Source organism: Falco cherrug, chromosome 16, assembly GCF_023634085.1.
Source record: "Falco cherrug isolate bFalChe1 chromosome 16, bFalChe1.pri, whole genome shotgun sequence".
In the NCBI taxonomy this organism is placed as follows: Eukaryota; Metazoa; Chordata; class Aves; order Falconiformes; family Falconidae; genus Falco; species Falco cherrug.
Window position 1 is genome coordinate 6,600,241 of NC_073712.1, and position 21,123 is coordinate 6,621,363.

Sequence of the window (21,123 nt, forward strand, 5' to 3'; positions counted from 1 at the left end):
GAGCGGGGCGATGCGGGGGGCTCCGCCCCGGCCCCGCAGCCCCGGCCCCGGGAGGCGGCGGCGGCCCCCGGCCCCGGAGGCGGAGCCAGCGCCCGGCGCGGTGCCGCGGGCCCGGGAGCCACATCCTGCGCGGGCGGAGCGGAGCGGGGCGGCGGCGCGGCCGGCAGCGGGGCAGCGGGCGGCGGGGGGAGCCGCATCGCCGGGGCCGCCCCGCGCCGCCCAGGATGTGGTGGGACGAGCGGGTGTCGGCGCGGTTCCGGAGGAACCTGCAGCCCACCCTCACCTACTGGAGCGTCTTCTTCAGCTTCGGCCTCTGCATCGCCTTCCTGGGGCCCACGCTGCTGGACCTGCGCTGCCAGACCCAGAGCTCCCTCTCCCAGATCACCTGGGTCTTCTTCTCCCAGCAGTTCTGCCTCCTGCTCGGCAGCTGCCTCGGAGGGGTCTTCAAGAGGACGTAAGGCGCCTGGCAAACTCAGCGCACCTCCCGCGGGTGGGCTTAGCGCTCCGCAACCCCCCCCCGCCCCCGCGCTTTACCTCCCTGGGTGGGGGTGGGCGACGCCAGCCTCCCCCCCCCCCCCCCGCGCCGCGTTCTCCTGCCGGGTTTGCATGGCTGAGCTGGGATGCTGTGGTCCCCGTGGGATGCTGTGGTCCCCGTGGGAAGACCCTCCCCGAGGGGAGCGCTCCACGCGTGTCCTAGGGGGTCCGCAGCCCCCCTGCCCAAGCGGCTCGGAGAGGGGGGGCTTCCCAGGAGGTGCGGGGCTCTGCGGGCTGCTGCTCCCTTCTGCACGGCTTCGTACCCTTGGAGAGATGCTGCTGCTTCTCCCGGAGCTCAGGACCGAGGGAGGCTTAGCATGAAGCTACAGCCAGAACTTCTGGAGGGTATTTTCCTTCACCCGATTGTTCATCACAAAAATATTATTGGAAGCCTGTTTGAATAACCTGGGTGTCAGAACTCACAGCACTGCCGTGCTCCCTGGGAGTTTGGGCAAACACGAGGCGAGATGCGAGCGGTCCTCGTGGCCGTGCCGCTGTGAGGGGCGAGGGGGGCGGCCGTGCCACGCACTTCACGGGGCAGCCAGAAAGCTGGGTACAGCCCCATGGGGATTTGCGCTGAGCCTCCTGTCCTGGATGTGTTTCAAATAAGTAATACACAATGGCTCAACCCTGAGGATTGCCAAACAGGCGTTTGATCTGAGGCTCGATGGCAGCCATGCTCTGCTAAGAATCAGCTGATTATTTACATTGTCACTAATTCTTCAGGCAGTGATGTAACGTGTCAGTTCCACGTGTGGCTCAGACATACACGTCATGTATACCTTTAACATGCATATTAGAGAATTTTGCATGAATCCTTCACTGCTTCCAAATGCCCTTTTTAAAATGGTTTGTTTAACTCTTTGTCTTGTGAATTGTAGAGAGTGTTGGCTAACAAAGATGGCATTAGAGCACCTGTTTAATTGCCATCCTGGTACATTGAACTGTCCTGACCCCCTGTCCGGACAGAGCCTGAAGGCTCCATGGAGCAGCAGGAGCTGCCGTCTGTCGGGCTGTGATGGGAGAGGTGGGATGCACGGGAATGGGGCTGGCACAGGAGAGGTGGGATGCACGGGAATGGGGCTGGCACAGGAGAGGTGGGATGCACGGGAATGGGGCTGGCACATGGGAGAGGTGGGATGCACAGGAATGGGGCTGGCATGGGAGAGGTGGGATGCACGGGAATGGGGCTGGCACGGGAGAGGTGGGATGCACGGGAATGGGGCTGGCACGGGAGAGGTGGGATGCACGGGAATGGGGCTGGCACGGGAGAGGTGGGATGCACGGGAATGGGGCTGGCACATGGGAATCTTACTCTGGGTCTGACACGGATCCGCGGCTGCTGGGTCAGCAGCAGCGCCTTTGCCAGCCCCTGGTCTGCTTCACATATGTTTGAAGGAGCAGTGAAGGAAAATGCAGAATTGTTTCCTGCTGTCAGCTTCCTACCCAAAGCTCCTGCCCTGGGCCAGTGGGTTACACAGACTTGTTTGGGGGTTTGTGCTCAGAGACTCCCCAACTTTGGCGTCTGCAGCGCGTTGGGGAAAGGAGCGTGTTTGTTGCTCTCTGTGGTTACGGACCAGGATGGGTTTGTGATCGTGGGCTCTCGGAGCAGTGGGCTTTTGCAAAGCGCCTGCGAGCCCCACTGAGGAGCAGCAGCCCTGCCAGGCAGGGGGGCATGTTTCGGATAGTTGTAGCTTGTGAGCATTGTGGGGGGTTACTCGGAGCAGTGTGGTGTAAAAACGTGTGGCTTTGGATGAGGATATTAACTGTTCAGACTCTTCAGGGGCGGACAGATTGAGCTGTTCTGCCAAGGATTTCTGCTTCTGGGCCGTGCTGTGGATTTATAAATCAAATTATGCTGGCCCCAGTGCTGGGCAGGGAGGAGCACTGGACAGGTCATCTTTTCCAGTTAGGAGATGGATAGCTGCTGGTAGGGGAACCCAAAGCGTCGCCTTCCTGCAAGCCAGCCAAGCCAAGATTTGGCTGCGAGCTGCGTTTCGTTTCTAATGCCTGAGGAACATAGAATTTGTTGCTTGCTTCTGATTAAAATATGTATTAGTCTGAGCTGTCTGCTCTGAGTGATGGGCTCGCAAGGGAAAGCACTGCTGTTACTGGATTCTGCAGCAGAAGTGGGTGGTGACACCTAAATAATGGTTTGGTTCCTCTCACCAGAGTTGTTGAATGCTGGGTCATAGTCTCTGCTCTGTCAGCCCAGCTGGAGTCCTGGAGCACGGGGAGGACAGAGCATAATGGTGGCATCTCTCCCTTGCGTAACTCGGTGTGAGCCAGAACGAGCTCCAGAATTCCCTCTCGTGTGAGATTGCAAGGGAGGAGAAAGTTTGTTGTTGCAAGTAATGTAGAAATGCAATAGTTGCCCGCAGTGCTCTGCGCTGGAGACCCACGTTTGCTGCGTGGTCCTTTCCTGGGCTTGTCGGGAGGTGCTGAGCTGGAGCCAGGGGACAAGCGGCTCCCACGGAGCTGCACGGCGCCTTGTTTAAGCTCACGCTCAAGTTCACGACAGGCTGCTGCGCTGTGGTCGCTCGTGCTTGGGGTTTGCTGGGTTGGGATTACAAGCTCTGAAATCCACCCCTGGATGCCTGGCACTGCAAACTCCAGGGGTGAGCTCTGCGCACCCGTATCCCCTGCCGCTCCCTCTCTTGCTTCCCTTTTCCCATTTTGTTGGATTTTAAGCTTGAAGTTAAAGCCACGCTCCCTCTGTGCTGCTGTGCTACACACGTTTGTGACAGAAACACCAGAGTAACTGAGCACCCATGCCCCAGGTTGCCTTTTTTTTTTTCTTTTTCCTTTTTTAAAATTCAGAAACCGCATTTTTGTGTCCTGTATTTTTTGCTTTCGCTCCCAGCGTTGGGGTCAGCCCTGAGCTAGTCCTGCCAGTGTGAGCGGAGGAGGGGGCTGGTAGGTCTGTTGCTGTGTTGGAGCCCTGAGCAAGCTCTGCTCAAAGGAGTGACCCCCACCGGGACCTGGAGGGCTGATGAGATGGGACCCTTTTATCTTTCTTTCGTCTTTATCCCTGGGCACCTGCGCACATCGCAGCACATCGGCTGAGGGTGGATGACCCTGTTCTCTCCCGGCCCTTCAGATCCCCATCTTGTGAAGGTTTCTGTTCAAACACGTGGCTGGTGCATGCAGGACACTTTTCACCACAAAGGAAAGAAGCTTTTTGTTGCCGAGAGAGCAGAGAGCACGGTGGCTAGAGCAGGAGCACCTCCGGGGAGGCGATGCTCCCCAAGCCTGGCCAGGAGGAGACAAGGGTACCTGAAGGCAGCTGTGGGATAATCCATGCCGCCTCCTTCCTCCGTGTCCTCACCTCATCCCCTTAGGGCTTTGGGTTTTAATTATCAGGTTTGCAAGTCTGAATTAGCCTGATTGTCATTTTTCTTCTTGATGTGAGTGACTTAGAAAATGCTCCCTGGGGTGGGGAAAAACATAGTTGAAGAGTGCCTGCTGCAACAGGAACGTCGAGGTGGGGGTTTATATGTGTTGGTGGGAAGGAGAGGGGCAGCTTTGCTGGCTGTGACTACAGGGCAGCGTTAACCATCCTAATGCTCTAGGGGAGATCAGCCTAAACCTTCTGGGGGAGCTGCAGACCTTCCCTCAAGCCTTGTGTTGGAGCCCGGCCGTGCTCTGGCTGGTCCTAAGACGGCATCCATGACATTCCCAGACTTGTTTCCTACGCTACTGGAGCAGAGCCTGCCCTGGACCTAGCTGCAGCTGGCACAGAGCTGTGCTGTGCGTCTGCTCAGCGGGGGACACGGGGACCAGTTCATGATGGGGAGGGCAGCGATGTCAGAAACCGGACGGTGGCAGAACATCAGGGTTGCTTTTGAAGCCCTTTGGAGGGGTGCATTGGTTTTACATCGTCAAGAAGTCCCCTGGAACTAATGGGGTACCTCATTTAAGGATGCTTTCAAAGAGGTTTGTTTCTGAAGAAATCCCTCAGGTCGTTGTTCAGTGCCTCCCTGGGTGCTGAGCAGTGTCCTTTGGCTGGATCTTGGGGATCTGGCATTGGAAACCAGCAATTTCTTGCCCCCCGCTAACGCCAGAGCCAGAGGAGGGGGCAGCAGTGTTGCATGTCACCCTGGGCTGTGGGCTGCTGGTGTTGGCGGGGGATGTGATTGTGTTATTAACACGTTGTGCCTGGAAGCAGGAATTTTTGCTCATTGGGGAAAAGTGAGGTGCTCCTTTTTAGAACGTAACATCACCTGCAATTAATGTTTAACTCTAGTAATGAACATGCTCCCTAGCCGAGCACAGGTGGTTGTTTTGCTGGGGCTGCAGAAGAGAAGAGGCGGTTCTGGGATGTCTTGTTGTGTTTCCCTGTCGCTCCCGGCCTCGGATTCACCAGCTGCTGGTGCCTCTGCCTCTCCTCCTGCTGGGCTCCTGCTGTACCCTGGAGAGTGCTGCCTTGTCTCTCCAGGCTCGAAGCTGCTTCTCTCTCGTTTGCTAGTTGTTTTTCCTGCCGTGACGGCGCACATCTCGCTTTGCTCCCTCCCTCCCCCAGAAATCCCACGCTGGCTCCCTGTTTTGCTGTCAGAAGCAGATCAGTCGTTACGGCTTTGCAAAACACGGGCTTCTCCCACATGGTCTGGCTGCTGGGTGAGCGAGGCTGGGCTGGGAGGTGCGAGCACACCGAGGCTCTGGTCCAGCCAGGTTTGTGCCACCGGGCAGCAGAATAAAGGAGCCGTGCCCTTGGCCCGTTTTTCTCCCTGGTGCTGTTGAAGTGCGGTGTAAGCACCAAGCAGGATGCAGAGGGCCAAATCACTCTGGGCTCGCAGATGAATGAGGGCCACACAGAAACACAGTGACATGCCCAAGGCCGTTCTGGATGAGCAGGCAGGGCAGGAAGGCTGGCAGCACGGTGCCCAGCAGCTGCGGACGCTCTCTGCTCCACCGCCAGCCTGTGCCACCTCAGAGCCTTCTCCTGCCTCTGGGCAGAGCACAAAGCAGAGAGCTGTCGGTGGTTTGCTTGCTGGTTATGTGCCTGTGCTGGGGATGTACCTGTGCATTGCCAGTCCTTCGCTATGGACAGGTGATGCTGCCCCACATCACCCAGCAGCAGACCCCAATTGCTAATTAGCAACTCATTACAGCAAGCTGCTGGCCACTGCAATGGGCTGCGACTGCAGTTTGGGAACCCCGGTGTGGGGGGGAGCGTGCCTGTGCTACTTAGTCTCTGCTGTGGCTTGCTTTATAGTCTTTCTGCTAGTTTCAGTGCTTCGCTGTCTGGTCCCTGTTTCCTTCCTTCCTTCCTGCCTTTGGGCTTGGCAGCCCCGGCACAGCGCGGTGCCAGCCTGGGCGCCGTTCTCCAGCAAGCTGGCTAGTGCCTGGCTCACACCGAGAGCTCAGCCGGGCTGCTGCCAGGCTCGAGATGTGCTGCACCAGCTTTACCTCCACCACACGCATCCCTTGGGCTTCTCCGATGGACCATGTGGGTTGGAGAGCGGCTGGCCGCATGGAGAACAGCAGCGGTGCTGCATCCCACCCTGGTGTGCTGGGGAAAGGGATGATGGTGCCAGAACAGAGGCAGCACAGGGCATGGAGAGGGAGCCAGGAGTGCTCCCTGTGAGGCAGGACGGCTCGTGCAGGCAGGTCCGGGATGACACGGTGGTGTGGATGCCAGCAGCTCTGTCCCTGCTGGGAGCTGGGATTGCGCAGCAGCTCTCGTGCCTGCTCAGCCTGCTTGTGTGATCCAGCCCTGCGTGAGAAATGCCCTGGAGCTGCTCGGAAGTCGTGATGTGGCCTTGCCAGTGTGGACCTGTGTCCCTTTCCGTTCCCCAGGTCTGCCCAATGAACAAGGGAAGGTTGCTGGGCTTTATTCTGCCTTGGAACGTGCAGGGTGCTGGTTTGAAGGGATGGTTACTCTTCTCCCCAAAAGTTGGGTGGAAGGAAGATCTGCCTCCCTGAGGCATCGCCCTCCACACAGGAGATGGCGGTGCCCTGGGCTGTACGGCTGTGGAGACGTGGGGGTGCAGGGTGTGTAGCATCCCCCTTGTCTTGTCAGAAGAGCATGTGCTGGAGCTACAGCCGGTGGGTGCATCTCCTGCTAGTGCCTACACCACCGACTGACCCGGGGCTGAGAACAGGAGACGGGGCTGCAGTGTGGATACTGCTCTTGTGGTAGTAATTCCATCCTGTCTTTCCTCTTTCCCTGTCTCAGGTTGTCTCAGTCCTTGTTTGCACTCTTCGCCTCGTCGCTGGCGATCTCCTTGGTCTTTGCCATCATCCCCCTGTGCCACAATGTGGTGGTCCTGGCTGTGGTCATGGCTGTGGCAGGACTGGCCATGGGTTGCATCGACACAATCTCCAACATGCAGCTGGTGAAGATCTACCAGAAGGACTCGGCCATCTTCCTGCAGGTGAGCATGGAGCCCACCTCCCCCCTCTGGCTGTGCTTCCTCCTCTGAGGAAGAGGAGAGAGGGGCTGAGCCACCCTCCCTGGGGAGAAGAGCAGTAACCTCCTCTGCTCTGCTTGCATGTCTCATCTCCTGTAGGCTCTTCATTTCTTTGTGGGCTTTGGAGCACTGCTGAGCCCGCTGATAGCTGACCCCTTCCTCTCGGACACCAACTGCATCCTCTCAAACACCACGGCCAATGCCTCCAGCAACCTCCCTCACATCCGCAAGTCCCTGGTCCCGCACCATCCAGGCAACCTGTCCCATTATGACTTGCCGATGAAAGGCATGGTGGTCACACGCGTCTCCTACGCCTTCTGGATCATGGCCCTCATCAATGTAAGTGCTGCAGCCGGCGTGGCCCACGTGGTTGCCGGGGACATCCCTGCTTCTCGGTTTTGCAGGTGGCTGGGGGGCGTTGGTGCCTGTTAGGTGGTCCCAGCGATGGAAGGAGGCATGAGGATGGTTGTGCTGCTCCACGGGGAAGGTTCATTCTTTGCCAAGTGCCCCGTTTCCAGCAGGTGCCTGGGGAAGGAGGGCAGGACCCTGTAAAGCTGAGCCAGTGGTCCCTGCACTGCCAGATGTGACAGGGTCAATGTACCATCCTGCAGGGATTTGTCTGATCTCTCTGGAAGCAGGTTGTATCTCCAGCACCCCCTGGGCAGGAGTTACACCAGCTAACTGCACTCAGAGCCACAGGGTGTTCCTCTGTGATCGGTGCGGGAGGGCGAGTTGCAGTGATTCTCGTAGGAAAGTGCCCGTCGGTGAACTGAGTTACTGTGGCTGGAAGCTTGTTCGGGGTGTGTCTCCTCTTTGTCATGTTTCCCTGGTGATTTGCAGCAGGTGTAAAAGCCCTGTGGCCCTTCTGTTGAGGGAGAGAGCTGGGGTTTAGTGCCCGTCCTCTTTCTCTGCCCTGCTGAGTCCCAGAGCTGATCTCCAGCAAGCCACCCTTGTCTGCAGGCTGTGGGCTTTCTTGGAAATGTAGCCCTGTTCCTTCCCCCCCAGTTAAAACCCGAATCCCAGCGTGGATAAGTCCAGCTGTTCCCCTGCGCAGCCTCCCTGGGCAGTGCCATCATCGTGCCCATCCTGGTCCCCCTGCAGCAGAGCTGGCTAAGCTGCTGCTGTCCCTTCCCAGTGGCAGGAGCCCTGCGAGCGTGTGTGTAATTGTCCGTGTAGATCCGGAGCGATAAGAGCAGAGCGTGTTGCGGCAGCGAGCGGCTGCCCTGGCGAGCGGTGCTGTTCCTGCTGGGGTTGATGCTGAGGCTCTGCTCAGCACCTGTAGAGCGCCTGGCTGCGCTTTGTGCGTGGGAACTCTTGCTGGCAGGGGTCCGGGGTCCCTGCTGTGAGCAGAGCCAAGCCCAGCCTGTCAGCCCTTGCCATACGGGGCTCTGTGTCCGTTTGTAAGACGCGTGCCAGGGCAGGGGCTGGCGAGCTGGTGCCCGTTTCACTCGCCAGGAGACCTCCTGCGGTAGGGGTGAAGGGTGATGCTGCCAGGAGCTCTCCCTGCCCTGCAGCCCCCGTACCTGCTGCCCTTCCCTGGGCAGGTTGAGCCATTGCCCCTCTGCCCGAACATGAGGATGTGCCGGTGCTCCCTGTCCCAGGCCAGCGAGCAGCCCTTGGTCTTCCACCGCGCCGGCTGCCCTAGGCAAAGGGAACAGGTTTCTCTCTGCTTTTGGCCTTCCCGTGTGCCGAGTAACTGAAACATCCCCCCGTGCCCCTCATCCAGGGGCTCTCCTCGGACCTCGCTGGGGCGAGGAGAAGGGGCAGCTGAAATAGCTGGGCAGGAGCTGTAATGAGTTTCTTTGCAGAAGTACCAAAAAGAACGTTCCCTGCCTAGGAGGAGAAGCAGCTTTAATTACCTCTGCGTATGCCATGGGAAATGTGCTTTTAATTACACCCGAGCGTTACCTATTTTACCAGTCAATCCTGAGCAAACTAATTGAGTTTTGAAGGCGGCGTCTCATATCTGCTTTGAATACAACCGTGTGCCTGAAATCTGGAACACTGATGGGAGGGTGGCTGCCAGACCCCTCTCTGTGCCTAGCGGTGTCCCACGGACATTTTGGGAGCAGGATGGGACCCTCGGCTGAGTCCCAGCAGCTGATACGTAGCAGGTCGTGAGCTGGGCTCGTGCATCACTGCATGCTCCAGTGCTGCTTGCACATGTGGGTGGCTCGCCACGTGTGTGTGCATGCTGCGTGGGATCAGCAGGAATATGGCAGGGAGTGCCGGGGTGCTGGGTGCTTGGGATGAGGGTTAGGTAATGAGCATGAGAGGAGGGGGCAGCTCTTGGAGCGTGTCCCCCTGCCAAAGCCGAGCGGTTGCTCTTTCCCAAAGCCTTGCTGAGGGAGCTGACTTGATTCCTTGTTTAAATTAAATAACTCAACCCACTGTCTGGAGATACTGAGAGTAGCTCAGCTCAACGAAAAAAAAAAAAAAAGCTCCCAAACTCCTTTCTTCAAGGTGTAAATGTCAGAGAATAGATGATGATAATTGATATTTAAAACCCCAGGGAAGTGGATGAAACGAGTAAGCTGTAGAAGTGGAAACCAGGACCAGCAGCTTTGTTATAAAATGGTCAAAGACACATTTCCATCCCGGTTTTCGCAGAGCTGTGTGTATTCTGACAAGACACAAGCTGAAATGATTCATTTCAATTTCTTGCTTTGTTTAAAGTGGAGATGTCTCAATTTAACTTTGGCATAAATGCAATGTGTAAAGCTGACAGAAACATAGTTGTTTCAATGTTATTGAAGCAGAATGTTTTTTGCTTTAGTAAGATTAAGTGGTTCAACATTATCAAAATGAAGTGCTTGGATGACTCCCGGCCAAAATTTTTCATTCTAAGAGAAAATTTTTGGCTTTTCATCCAGATTTGGAACAAAAACATATTTTAAAATTTGGTTTCCCACAGAGCGGAAATTTCATCATGCAGCCTGTTCCAAGGGGCTGGAAATCAGGAAAATGTTCCTCTGAGAGAGATGTGTTTATCCGGAAGGTGGTTTCCCAGGGGAAGTGCGGGACGCTCCATTGTGCTTAGGTTGCTTAAAAGTAGCTGGGATACAATAGCAGGGAACAGTCCCCTGCTCCTGGGGGGAGAGACCGAAATAGAAACTGGAGGGAAGGAGCCTGGATTATACCCACACTTAACTGCGTGATGCAGCAACTCGTTAAGTTTATAATAACGGTTAAAAGCTGCCAGGGGAAGGGGAGCATCCCTGGCAATTAGAAGGGCAGAGCTGGAGCGCTGGGGCCAGGCGGGGAGGCTCTTGCTGCCTGCACAGGCTCCCAGGGGATGCTCGGATGCCCCTTTCCCCCTTGCAAAAAGAAAAGCCTTCCCCCGCAAAAGGCAAAGCCGAGTTGCCCTGGTAAGAAAGCCCGTGAGCAAATGGTTATCACACCAAAATCTCTGCCCCCTCAAGAGGGAGGGCTGCTCGGAGGTGGGGATCCATCCAGATCCCCTCCAGCTTGGCGCGGGCAGGACGGTGCGGGGCAGGGTCAGTTCGGCCGGGCAGGGCAGTGTGTGAGCACCCGGGTCCTTGTGTAGGGGCTGTGGCTGCTGCTCAGCTCTGGTTCTGGGGGCTCCCCCAGGGTGGGGAGCTCTGACGGCTCCGGGAAGGCTCTGGCAGCTCTGTGCCTCGTGCCAAGCAGCCCGGGCAGCCGAGGCGTCAGCCCCCAGAACACTGAGGCTGTGCCGGGAGCCGAGCAGCAGGATTCTGCCACAAGCACGGTGGCCCTGGGTCTTGGCACGTGGCTCATCATCACCACCCGACCTCTCCAGCTGGGACACGTAGGGGCTGTGGATAGGAAGAGGGGCTCAGCGCCTGCCTGGCACCTCGTGGCACCAGCCGTGCTCACGTGGGCAGTGGAAGGGACATTTTTCCAGTTATTTTGTAGCTGTTCAAAGTGCACCTTTGCTTATGTGAGTCATTGAAGGTATGTTATAAAACATACTTTTGATCAGGTTTCACAGAAAGTAGTAAATGCTAACTTACATTAATTAGCAATTTTTTTATTTATTTTTTTTTTAGTAAGTGGAGTTGCATATACTTGAAAGTAATTTTTGTAGCTTTTTCTGGCTGATGAGGAAATAAGTGGAAGGGACAGTCCTCGAGCTGTCCTTGTCCCGTGGTTGGGGTAGGCTGCTCCTCTGGGATGGGTTTGTCCCTTTGCTTGGTGAAACATGCCCTGGCAGGGCTCTGGTGTTCGGCTCTGTTTGCTCCTCTCCATCTACCCACGTAATAACTGATCTGCTTGTGTGGATGCTCCGTCCCCTGCACCCACCCCAGATTTACAGCCACCCCTCCTGCGGGCCAGGTGGCCACAGGTGACCGTCCCCCAGGTGGTTTGCCAGCTGCTGTGCAGGACACGAGGCTGGCTCAGGATGGAGTCCTGGGAACCTGCTTTCTCTTGAGCTTGATCCTTTGCTCTTCCCCACGTCCCTGAGCTCGCTTTGGCATGGTGGCAACCTGTGGGCGAGGGCTGCTCTTGGGCATGGGTGAGTCTCCAGCTTTTGGGCATTTCCTACCAGAAACAGCCAAGGCTGGTGAGCAGCTGATGGGGTCAGAGCACTCGTGCCCCTGAGGCGCTGCCAGCTTCAAGCCGGTACAGCCTGGATAAAGCCAAAGCGACCTGCTTGCTTTAGTGATGAGGATCTGGGGAGCAGGGGTATGCCTGTGGTTTGACTGGGAATCGGGAGTCGGGAGCTGGGGCCCTTTGCTGCGTAGGCACCGAGTGCTGCTTAAGACTGGAATTGCCCAGAGACGTTTATCTGTACGGCCGGTCCCTCTGCGTCAGTTTGTTGTTGGGTTTTGGGGACTTTTTTTTGCAAAATCTGCAATTTGGAAGAATAAAATCTGGTCCTGACCTCCGGAAGGATTAGAACTATCAAGCAAATGCGTTTTTCTTCCATGGGACCGAACTAACTGTTCCTATTCCCATTGTTCCCAGAACAATGAAGTCCTCATAAATGAATTCAGGCAAGAGAAGCAGGGGTGGGGGGGGGGGGAATTCTCCATACATTTAAATCATGCCATGAGCCAACAAAAGGCAGGAAATTGGGAACTAGAGCTCGCACTTGCTCACAGACATGTAGAAAACAAGCGCTCAGCGGCTGGAGAGTGAGCTGTCACTTAGGATTTCCTGGCTTTCTCCCCCAGTTTGCTGCAGAATAAACACCACTTGCTTGCGGCGGGAGGTGAAGGGAGGGCTGGCGAGGAGCAAACCCAGCTTCATTTGCTTCCCTCTGTTTTCTTTCCCCAAAAAAGAGCAAGTCCCTCCGGGCTTGGAGGCACCACGGCAGCGTGGGTGTGCGCGGGGAGTGGGCTCGTCCCCAGGCATGTGGCAGCGCGGTGCCAGGGGGCCTGATGCTGCGGCTGCCACGTGATGGATCCGGTGGGCAGGTACGAGCCCACGGTCCCTGTGTGCATTAGCAGCAGGCAGAAAGCCCAGACTGCGGGGAACGGTGCTGGTGGGACTGTGTGTGCTGGGAGCCTGAGGACCTACGGGGTTCTCCAAGGCACTGACAGCTGGAGGCTGCTCTGCAGCCCCTGGTAGCCGCCGTGGGGGCTGCACCAAAGGGCTCTTTGAAGTCGCTGGGCTGTAGCAGTTGGCCTGGGAAGCATCTCATCTCTTACGAGATGCTGAGCAACCTCTGCTAATGGCTGGAGATGGGCAAAGCTGGTCTGGGAGCAGCTTGCCTTTCCCCCACACAGCATTTTGGCCACAGAAGCTCTCCCTTTAAAACCGTCCTGCTCTCCGCAGGCTTTATTATTCTACTCTTCAGACAGAAGCGGCCAAATGCTTGGAAACCAGAAAGTTATGGTTTTGAAGGGCTGGTATGGTGCTTTGTGAGGTTTGCATTTAGGTGCCGTCTGTTCCAGTGTCCCTGTCCCCCACCCCAGGTGATGGTCCCCAGGCCACCTGGCATCCCACAGAGACTGGCAGGATGCTCCAGCTGCACTCCGGATCGGCGGTCTTTGCTCTCAACTTGATTTATTTTTTTTTCCCCTCCCCACTAGCTCTCCTAACAAGCCTCCATCCCTCCTGCAGTGGCTCCTTACCCCACTGCCAGCACCTGTCCTTGCTCTTTGAGGTCAGTGCAGGCACATCCATTGCAGATGCTGAGCGCAGCTTCCTAAAAGGCTGTTGTGACTGGGGAGCTGGACTGTATGTTGTGCCAGGCTTGTCACGCTTACCTGCCCTTCTCTGTTCCTCCCCAGCTGCCGGTGCCCATCGCGGTGTTTTTCTTGCTCTACAAGGAGCGGATGGTGCCGTGCTTCAACAGCAGCAGCCACCCGCTGCTGTCAGCTGACGAGCTGGCAATGGAGACGCGGCCCGTGGAGAAGGACGATCTCTGCGCTGCTGTGCAGAGACCCCAGGCAGCAGGAGGTGAGCTGGTGGCATCTCTCTCACGGGCTTGGAGGAATGGGGGGTGAGCAGGGGGAGAAAAAGCCGAGCTTTATTTCTGAGCTGAGTTTACCAAGCGAGATCCATCGCTATTGCCTAAGGAGGAAGCTTGCCAAGAGGCACACGTGAACGTAATCCAGAAATACCCAAACAATCCAAACAGACAATTTGGTGCCCAATTGCCCTCCAATTAGATGGGACCGTAATCCCTGAGCAGAGATTAGCAGCCTGCTGGTGGCACTCAGGGCTGCTTTTCTCCAGGCTGTCCTAAAACTAAACCTGGGCTCCCGAGTCATTTAAGCACACGTGGAAGTTGTGCCCCTTAGTTTCCTTCTGGTTTTCAGTCAGGTTTTGAGCTGGCTCTGCTGACTGTTCAGTTTAAAAGTGGTCGTCGTGCTGCGGAATGCTGCCTTTTTTTTTTTCTTTTTTCTAATAAATCTGAAAGGAATGAGGACAGTGCCCTTGTTTGCAGGGAAAAGTTAAACACCAGCAATAGTTTGCTCTTGGACTTGTGACTACACCCTGTTTTGGGGACAATAGTAACATTGTTCTTTGCTACCCAAGAGAGACGTATCAAAAAGCAAATTCTTCAGCTAAATAGTGAATCTTGGAAGTCATTGTATTTTAGGGTTATCAGAGGAGTGTGTAGTGTTATTACAGGAGAGATGGCTTTACCTGAACGATAAAAGAAATTTTAGGGACTACTTGAAGGTGGAGGCAGTTGGGATGTGGGGAGGATGCTGTAGGGAAGGATCATAGGTGTCCCTAACGGAGTGGGTTCTCTAGTGTCTGATAAGGTTGTGCTCATCTGATAGCATTTCCCTTAGCTGAGGTGCTGGTGGTTTCTTTCCTCAACCCAGCTGCCCGTTTTCATACAACCCCACTGCAGCTTCATGTTCTTCAGCTCTCCATCTTCCTCTTAAACGCAGTTGAGATTAATCCTTTATAGAGAATCAGGAAGGCTGTACGCTGACTGCTGTGATCTTCGGCAGGCACGTCTGTGCTGGCAAAATCCCTTCTTCCCCATAGAAGTAGTGAGAATCTCATCTTTGCCAGGCAGGAGCAACTGTCTCACCTGCACAGGACTCCAGGTGCTGCCACCAGCCCTTTGTACATCCCAGAGTGGTGGGATATAAGCAGGAGGATGGGAGAGTAGGGAATTCCTGGGGTCCTGACCCCCAGCTTTGGCAGGCTGTTGCTCCCAACGCTCTGTTCAGAGGAGGCAATGCTAGCTGTGTGGTTATCACTCTCTTTCCCAAAGCTGGCTTATTTGGTTAACTATCGTTTATCCGAGGAATGTGAGCTATCCTGGGCAGGACTCTCCTGTGTGGTGGTACCAAGGATGAGGGGCTCCGAGCACCAGTGCTATGGTTGAATGGGCTTGTTTCTGTTGACTGTAAGAGCAGGGCCAGCAATTGGAGCTCCTAAATGGGAAGAGGAGCACAAGCAGCTACAGTAGGAGAAGTAACAAGTATCCTGGACAGCTAGGATCCCAGTCTGTGGACAGCAGCCCATAAGCATATCCATCTTCCTTCTGAAAGTTTAGAGGTAGGTAAAGAGAGAGGCTGTGCCAGCAGAGGTTAGCAGTGCTCCACGTTGTTCACGGTCCTCTATGAATCTCTGTCGTGCAGCTGAGCGCAAAACAAATCCCCATTGCGGGCTGGCAACCACCCAGCCCCAGGGGGACGTTCCAGCTAAGTTTGCTTTGCATTGTTTTTCACCAGGTCATGATGACTTATTTAGCTGCTGCCAAAGCAAAAACTTCAGAGGGGCTTCTTACACCTACTTCGCAGTCCACATCACTGGGGCTCTTGTTCTCTTCATGACTGATGGGATTGTGGTGAGTTCAGCTGATAGAGGGATCTTGTCTGAGCAAAGCTATACAGCTTTCTTCCTTCCAAATCACTTGTAGCAGCCCAAACCCCAGCCCGTGTCCTCTGCGTGCAGTGGGCTGGTCCTGAGGCTCTGCCGGTGCAGCAGGATGCTTCCCGAGGTGGCTCCTTCACAGCTAAGCGTGGTCAGGCTGGCGTGTGCCCTGCTTCTTGGGAGGGTTCCCTGGCTTCTCCTAGGCTCCGTGTTGTTGCAGCTAGATCGCTGCTCACCTAGCCAGCGTACAGCTGGAGTTGTGACATTGTCTACTTGTAGGTCTCTTCTCGCTTCAGCCAAGAACAGCTTCATTTTATTTCATAAGAAACCATGGCTCTTTGATGAAGCCGCCGGTCACACGGGCTTCGCCGTGGGTAGCACTTCTGTCCGGGCGAGGAAGGCTCGCTCCTGGCTGGCACCTTGCTGTTCTTTTTCTTTCAACAGTTTTATCTCGGTCCCCTCATGGTAAAATACTGCTGGGTCTTGCTAGGGCATTCAATAGGGTCCCGAGAGGCGAGTGGGGTTACACAGAGCAGCTGTCAGCTATGGGAACTTTCCAGGGCCTCCGTCTTCAAGGATGATCAGCTCCAAGTTCTTAATGTGATGATAGGTTTTGAGAGGATGCAATTCCAAAAGGATAAGACAGTCCCTAGGGAAGAGAGCATCTCTGCAGATAAGCGCTTAGCACGTGTTTTACCCAGCAACGCTGTGAAGTCTTGCCCTGTGAGGAGAGCTTAAGTCCTGTGTATCTACTTCTGGTGGAAGCCTGTCTCCAGCTGCCAACCCTTGGGAACGAGGTTCATTGAGACATGGTAGCAAATCCATAGGTGGGCTCTCCGGCACTGTTGCGATATTGTGAATAACTGAGGGTCAGGCTGAAGCTGCAAAGCCTGCAGGCAATCCCGTCGGTGTGACGTGCTGTTTTGTCTTCCCTGCAGGGAGAGTACTCGGGCTTCATTTACAGCTACGCCGTGGAAGAGCCTCTCTCCGTAGTACATAAAGTGGCCGGTTACCTGCCCAGCCTCTTCTGGGGATTCATCACACTGGGCAGGCTCATCTCCATCCCCGTGTCCTACCGAATGAAGCCGGCAACTATGGTCTTCATCAATGTGGTAAGGCTGGGGTTTTACTCCGTGGTCTTTTTTTCTTTCTGCTTGCCTCCAAGATGCTGTCCAGCTCTGGTGTGCAGAGCTGCAGCTGCTCTCATGCCAGACCTGGGGCAGACCTCTGCACCTCTGTTGCTGCATGTTTGCAGCTGGCTCCGATGCAGGAGCTTGCTAAGACTTACAACCTGGTTGCACTGCTTTTCTGAGCTTGCTCCTCAGTTACCTAATGCTACATTTGTGAAAGTGCCTAGTCAAGTGTCTGCCAACTTTATTTACTTTGCACGCTGTCTTCTCCGGCCTCTACAGGGAAATTAATGCCTGTGTTAGCCACGGAAAGGGAAGGCAGGTAGTGCTGTAAATTCTCTGCTTTGACTGTAGCAGCTGTCAAAGAAACTGATGTGATCTGAGGTTGCTTAAATTGATAAAACACATTCGTGTGAAGAAAGGGGAGGGAATCCTTTTAGGATATGTAAGAAAGATGCATGTAAGGATGTGGCAGACAACAGGAAGGGAGTTGTTCCCATTCACAGTCCTTACAAAAAAAGGAAACCATACAAAAACCAAAAAGAAAAGAAATGAGCGAGAAGGCAGTTGATTTACCATTTATTTAAACCAGAAGTTATTTTGGTACCAAGTTTCACAGTTAATATTGCGAGGCCAAGAATAGGTAGCAGGGTGGTGAAAGAACAGGAGTGATGGTTCCCACTGGGATGGGTTTGAGGATTTCAGCCCATGTCCATTGCGGGCCAGAGCAGGTGAGGCAGACGGCTCCAAACCTTCTTGCTGGTCACTTTACGAACCCAGCTTTGAATGCCAAAAGATACAGCCGAACAAAACACGACTGTTTTTTTAAAATGAGTGCAATCTCTTCCTTCGGCACAGAGCGACTGCTGACAGGGGAGCAAGGAAAGCTCAGCGTCAGCAGATCGATCGTACGGACAGGCCCATGCATCTCCTTGATGCACGCTGCTGACTTCATCCCTGGTCCTAACTGCACCATTAACAAACCCGAGGACAGGAGTTTTGCTTTAGCTGCTGCTAATATTTGGAGAGAAGCAGGAACAGCCTCCAGCCTTGCATGGAAACCTTCTCGCTTCCCCTTAAATGCAAAGGGGGTAGCACCATGAGAATAAAAATTCACTTGACCGACACAGAACGCTCTCTGAAACGCTTGCTAGTTGGTGCTGCTACTTACGGCAAGATACACCGGCTCCTGGCGTCGTTGCAGCAAGCTGCCGTTTGAATTCAGCTGCTTTAGAATCCAAATGGCTCTTGCGTACATGCACATGCTCACAATCAGGGCCTGAACAACTAAGACAAAATACCTGGGGTCGGTATTGCAGAGCTGCCTCCGCTGCCGTGGTGCCCTGGCGAGCCTGGGGCACCGGGGGGATTTGCTGTCGCTTACTCACTGCAGCACGGCAGAGCCTGCTGGATAAGGCTGAGCAGTGACTGGGACATGAACATGTTGTGGAAGTAGCAGTACTCTTGCATGAAAGCTGCAGAGGAAGAAAGTACTTTTTTCAGATATAATCTTAAGTCTCTACCTAATGACCGTGAGACTTAAGTACCAAGTTATGTTACCGAGTCCTGTTCTAAAAAGTACCAAATTCTTCACTGTCAGGGCAGACGGATTTTATTTGGCTAGCTGCTTCAGCTTTTCAGAGATTGTGGTCTTTCTTCCAGTATAACTTATTTTCTTTTCCAGACCATTTACTGCAAAAAAAGGATAAAATACAATCTAGAGCCTGTCGCAGCTTGGCGTTATACCCTTCTACTGACTCTGTGTGTGTCGTTCACAGGTTGGAGTCCTGATAACTTTCCTCCTGCTCCTGATTTTCTCCTACAGCGTCGTCTTCTTGTTTGTGGGGACAGCGTCTCTGGGGCTGTTCCTCAGCAGCACGTTCCCCAGCATGCTGGCCTACACCGAGGACATCCTGCAGTACAAAGGTGAGCAGGGATTTGGGCAAACCTTTGGAAGCAGGTGGGTGTTCCAAGACTAGAGCTGGCATACAGTCACACCTAGCGCCTCCCTCCCTCTTCAGGGATGCCTGGGAAGAAAGACCTACCTTTGAATACCATGTTTATTCAAGCTTATGGTCAGAAAACCAGCACAAATCCCAGCTTTGGTGTACTAAAAATTTCTCCAGGCAGGGATCCAGACTGGTTCTTAGCTTCCTGCACCTTTAGGGCTCTCGGGCACTGACAGAAACGTCTGCTTTAGAGGCTCACAGAGAGCCAGTTTTGAAAACATCATCCAGATTATCAGGGAACTGAAAAGCCCAGAGTTTGGCCAGCTCTTGGAGGAAGTCTCTGCTAACCTCCGTCTCTGGGGCAGTGATACTGAAGAATGAAAATCTTTCCAGCAAGAAGCAACGTCACCTCTGCCAACAGAGAAAAGTGACAGGAGAGGGCTTTTTGACTTAAACTTAAACCTTTCTGCACTATCGCAGGTTAGAAGAGATGTTCTCAACACTAGATGGGAACATACATTAAGTATTTGTAAATCTTGTATGGAGAGATCCATAAAAGAGCTCCAGGCTGATCCTGCTGGCTGGTTCACCTGTTCCGTGCCACATCACTTGCACTATTTCTTTGCAGGCTGTGCCACAACCGTGTTAGTGACTGGAGCTGGAATTGGTGAGATGGTGCTACAGCTGCTGGTGGGATCGGTGAGTGCGGACAAGGCATGCCAAAACCTGGAACTTCTCAGTAGAAACCTTAGTCCTGGGTTTGGACAGCTGCTGGGAAGAAGCACTGCATTACCCTTGAGCTATCAAACAGTGAAGCTCTTACTGAATGTTAATTAGGTATTTTAGTGCTATGATGACACGTCTGCTCCCTTTCCCCCCCTCTTCCAACTGCAGATTATACACGATCAGGGCAGCTACAGTTTCCTGGTCTGCGGGATGATCTTTGGAGGCTTGGCCTTTATCTTCTACGCTTTCCTCTTGTTTTTCCACAGGATGTACCCCAAGCCCTCATCAGGTAAGAAAGCACCGTCACTCAGCCCCGCTTTATAATGAGAGGAAGAGTGGCATATGCATCAAAACCTAACCAGGGTGCAGGACTTCAGCAAAATGCAAGGAAATGTTTATTTTACTGCTGCTTCCTGTCCCCTCTTCCTGCTTTGACTTACCCACAAAGCTTTGGCAGCCACAGCTCAGGGTTTGCTTTCTTTTCTGTTGGAGAAGCAAGGGAAAAAAGTAGGAATGGTCTGTGGATCACAGGGAAACTGCAGCCCACATTCGAGGCGAGCTGTGAAAGCAGCAGCGTGCTGCTGCAGGGCTATGTCCTCCCAGCACCGACTGCACAGGCTTCCCTGTTCCCTGGCTAAAATCCAAGGAATGAGCAGGTCTGCCATGCCATCCAAAGGCAGACAAAAGCCTTGCTGATAAAGGATTTATCTTATCTACCACCTCAGTCCGTATAGGCTATTTGGTTTTACAAGCACCTTCTACGAAAGGAGCACTGTGTGACAGGTAAAAAACTTGTCCAGGTTACTGGGAATAGCAGCTCTTCCTCCACGCCCAGCGAAATAACCCAGCTGGTGTGGTGGGTGACGGAACAGCAACAGTCACGTCTGGGAGAGCTCATGCACATTCCCTTAAAGCTCAGCAGAATTTCATCTGAAGTATCTAACATCAATTTTGCAGATCCGGATGATGCCTCGCCCGACAAACCAGCAGTAACGGATGACACCGGACAGTATCAGCGCTAAAGAAGTGGCCAAGCCCTAGACAAGCAATAAAACAACACACAATTAAAGCATTACTGTTAAGGATGATTTCACAATTAATGACTGAATCATGCAAGTTTTCTGCAATCAAAAGCACATTAGATTGGGTAAGTCAGAATCAAGACAACATCCTAAAACACTGCATCAAGCTAAGCACAAGTTGCCCGTGGCACACGTACCAAAAAGATGACTGTTGCCCGTGTCCGAAAGGGTACGGTGTATGGCAGGGATGGTGGGAGAACAGTTACTCCTGCAAAGGAACTTTCTTACCGGTCCAGGATGGAAGGTGGGAAGGAAGAGGTTCTCTCAGTCTTACATATGGAACGCAATTGTTGAACTGAATGGTTTTTTTTCGTTTGGCCTGTAACGTACAGAAGCCCCTACAATTTACAGCACAATACAGGATTTGAATTCATTTTTGTGCAACACTGCCATGAGTAGATGTCACCTCCACGTATACTTCCAAAGGGGAAAAAAATACACGATTAGTAGAACCCACCGAGTGCACAGTGGTAGCAGGACCTATCTATATTTGCACAGTTGATTCTTGTATATGACACAGTATCAGACGTTCACACAGCCAGTGTCTTATTCCGCATGCTAGGGCCTCTTGATTATTAAAATCATTAGCTTTTTTGTTTGTTTGTTTTTGAGTCAAGAATGAGTTGTGACGGTTTGTTTTGCTTTCAGTCACCGGTTTAGCTGCTACAGTTGCAGTGTCTTTTAGGGTGGTTTTATTTCTAGCTTCCAGTTGAAGCTGAACCAGAGGTATTTGGGAGCCAGCCTCCAGCTGCTTTAATCTGTGCAATACTTTATTAATAAACAGGTGCCTTCCCTAAGGTACTCTCATAACCCACGCATGCCCTATTACAAGCTATGAAGAAAGGACTGGCTTTAGAAGAGTGTAAAGCTATATACATCTATTTCTTCAGTGACTGATTGGACATGTACTTTTTGCTTTAACTGCTGTATGTGGATGTACATATGTACGTGTGTATATAAAGCAGTGTTTAATTAAAGGTGATTGGTTGCTAGATTCTCGGCACGACTGGACTGA

At 53.6% G+C, this 21,123-nt stretch overlaps 1 protein-coding gene and 1 long non-coding RNA gene across 4 annotated transcripts; one reads left to right on the top strand and one right to left on the bottom strand.

Moving 5' to 3' along the window:
- The first annotated feature begins 110 nt into the window (after window positions 1-110).
- Window positions 111-21,102, top strand: MFSD4A (major facilitator superfamily domain containing 4A). Its single transcript, XM_027816457.2, has 10 exons — window positions 111-454; window positions 6,713-6,911; window positions 7,047-7,286; window positions 13,169-13,337; window positions 15,080-15,195; window positions 16,160-16,333; window positions 18,130-18,277; window positions 18,929-18,999; window positions 19,195-19,315; window positions 19,984-21,102. The coding sequence occupies exons 1-10, from the start codon at window positions 225-227 to the stop codon at window positions 20,046-20,048; spliced, it is 1,533 nt and encodes a 510-aa protein (XP_027672258.2). The 5' UTR covers window positions 111-224; the 3' UTR covers window positions 20,049-21,102.
- Window positions 16,915-19,984, bottom strand: LOC129737453 (uncharacterized). 3 transcript variants are annotated; one of them, XR_008735331.1, is made up of 4 exons: window positions 19,782-19,984; window positions 18,819-19,068; window positions 18,397-18,711; window positions 16,915-18,264 (listed from the first exon to the last, which is right to left on the bottom strand). It is a non-coding gene; the product is annotated as an uncharacterized LOC129737453 (long non-coding RNA). The 3 variants fall into 3 exon arrangements; XR_008735330.1 differs by having other exon boundaries at window positions 16,915-17,426; window positions 17,523-18,264; window positions 18,397-19,068; XR_008735329.1 differs by having other exon boundaries at window positions 18,397-19,068.
- Window positions 21,103-21,123: the final 21 nt, after the last annotated feature.

Coding starts and splice junctions, on each gene's coding strand:
- MFSD4A (XM_027816457.2), top strand. CDS start 225: ATGTGGTGGGACGAGCGGGTGTCGGCGCGGTTCCGGAGGAACCTGCAG. Junction 455..6,712: donor GGAGGGGTCTTCAAGAGGAC/GTAAGGCGCCTG, acceptor TCCCTGTCTCAG/GTTGTCTCAGTCCTTGTTTG. Junction 18,278..18,928: donor GGACATCCTGCAGTACAAAG/GTGAGCAGGGAT, acceptor ATTTCTTTGCAG/GCTGTGCCACAACCGTGTTA.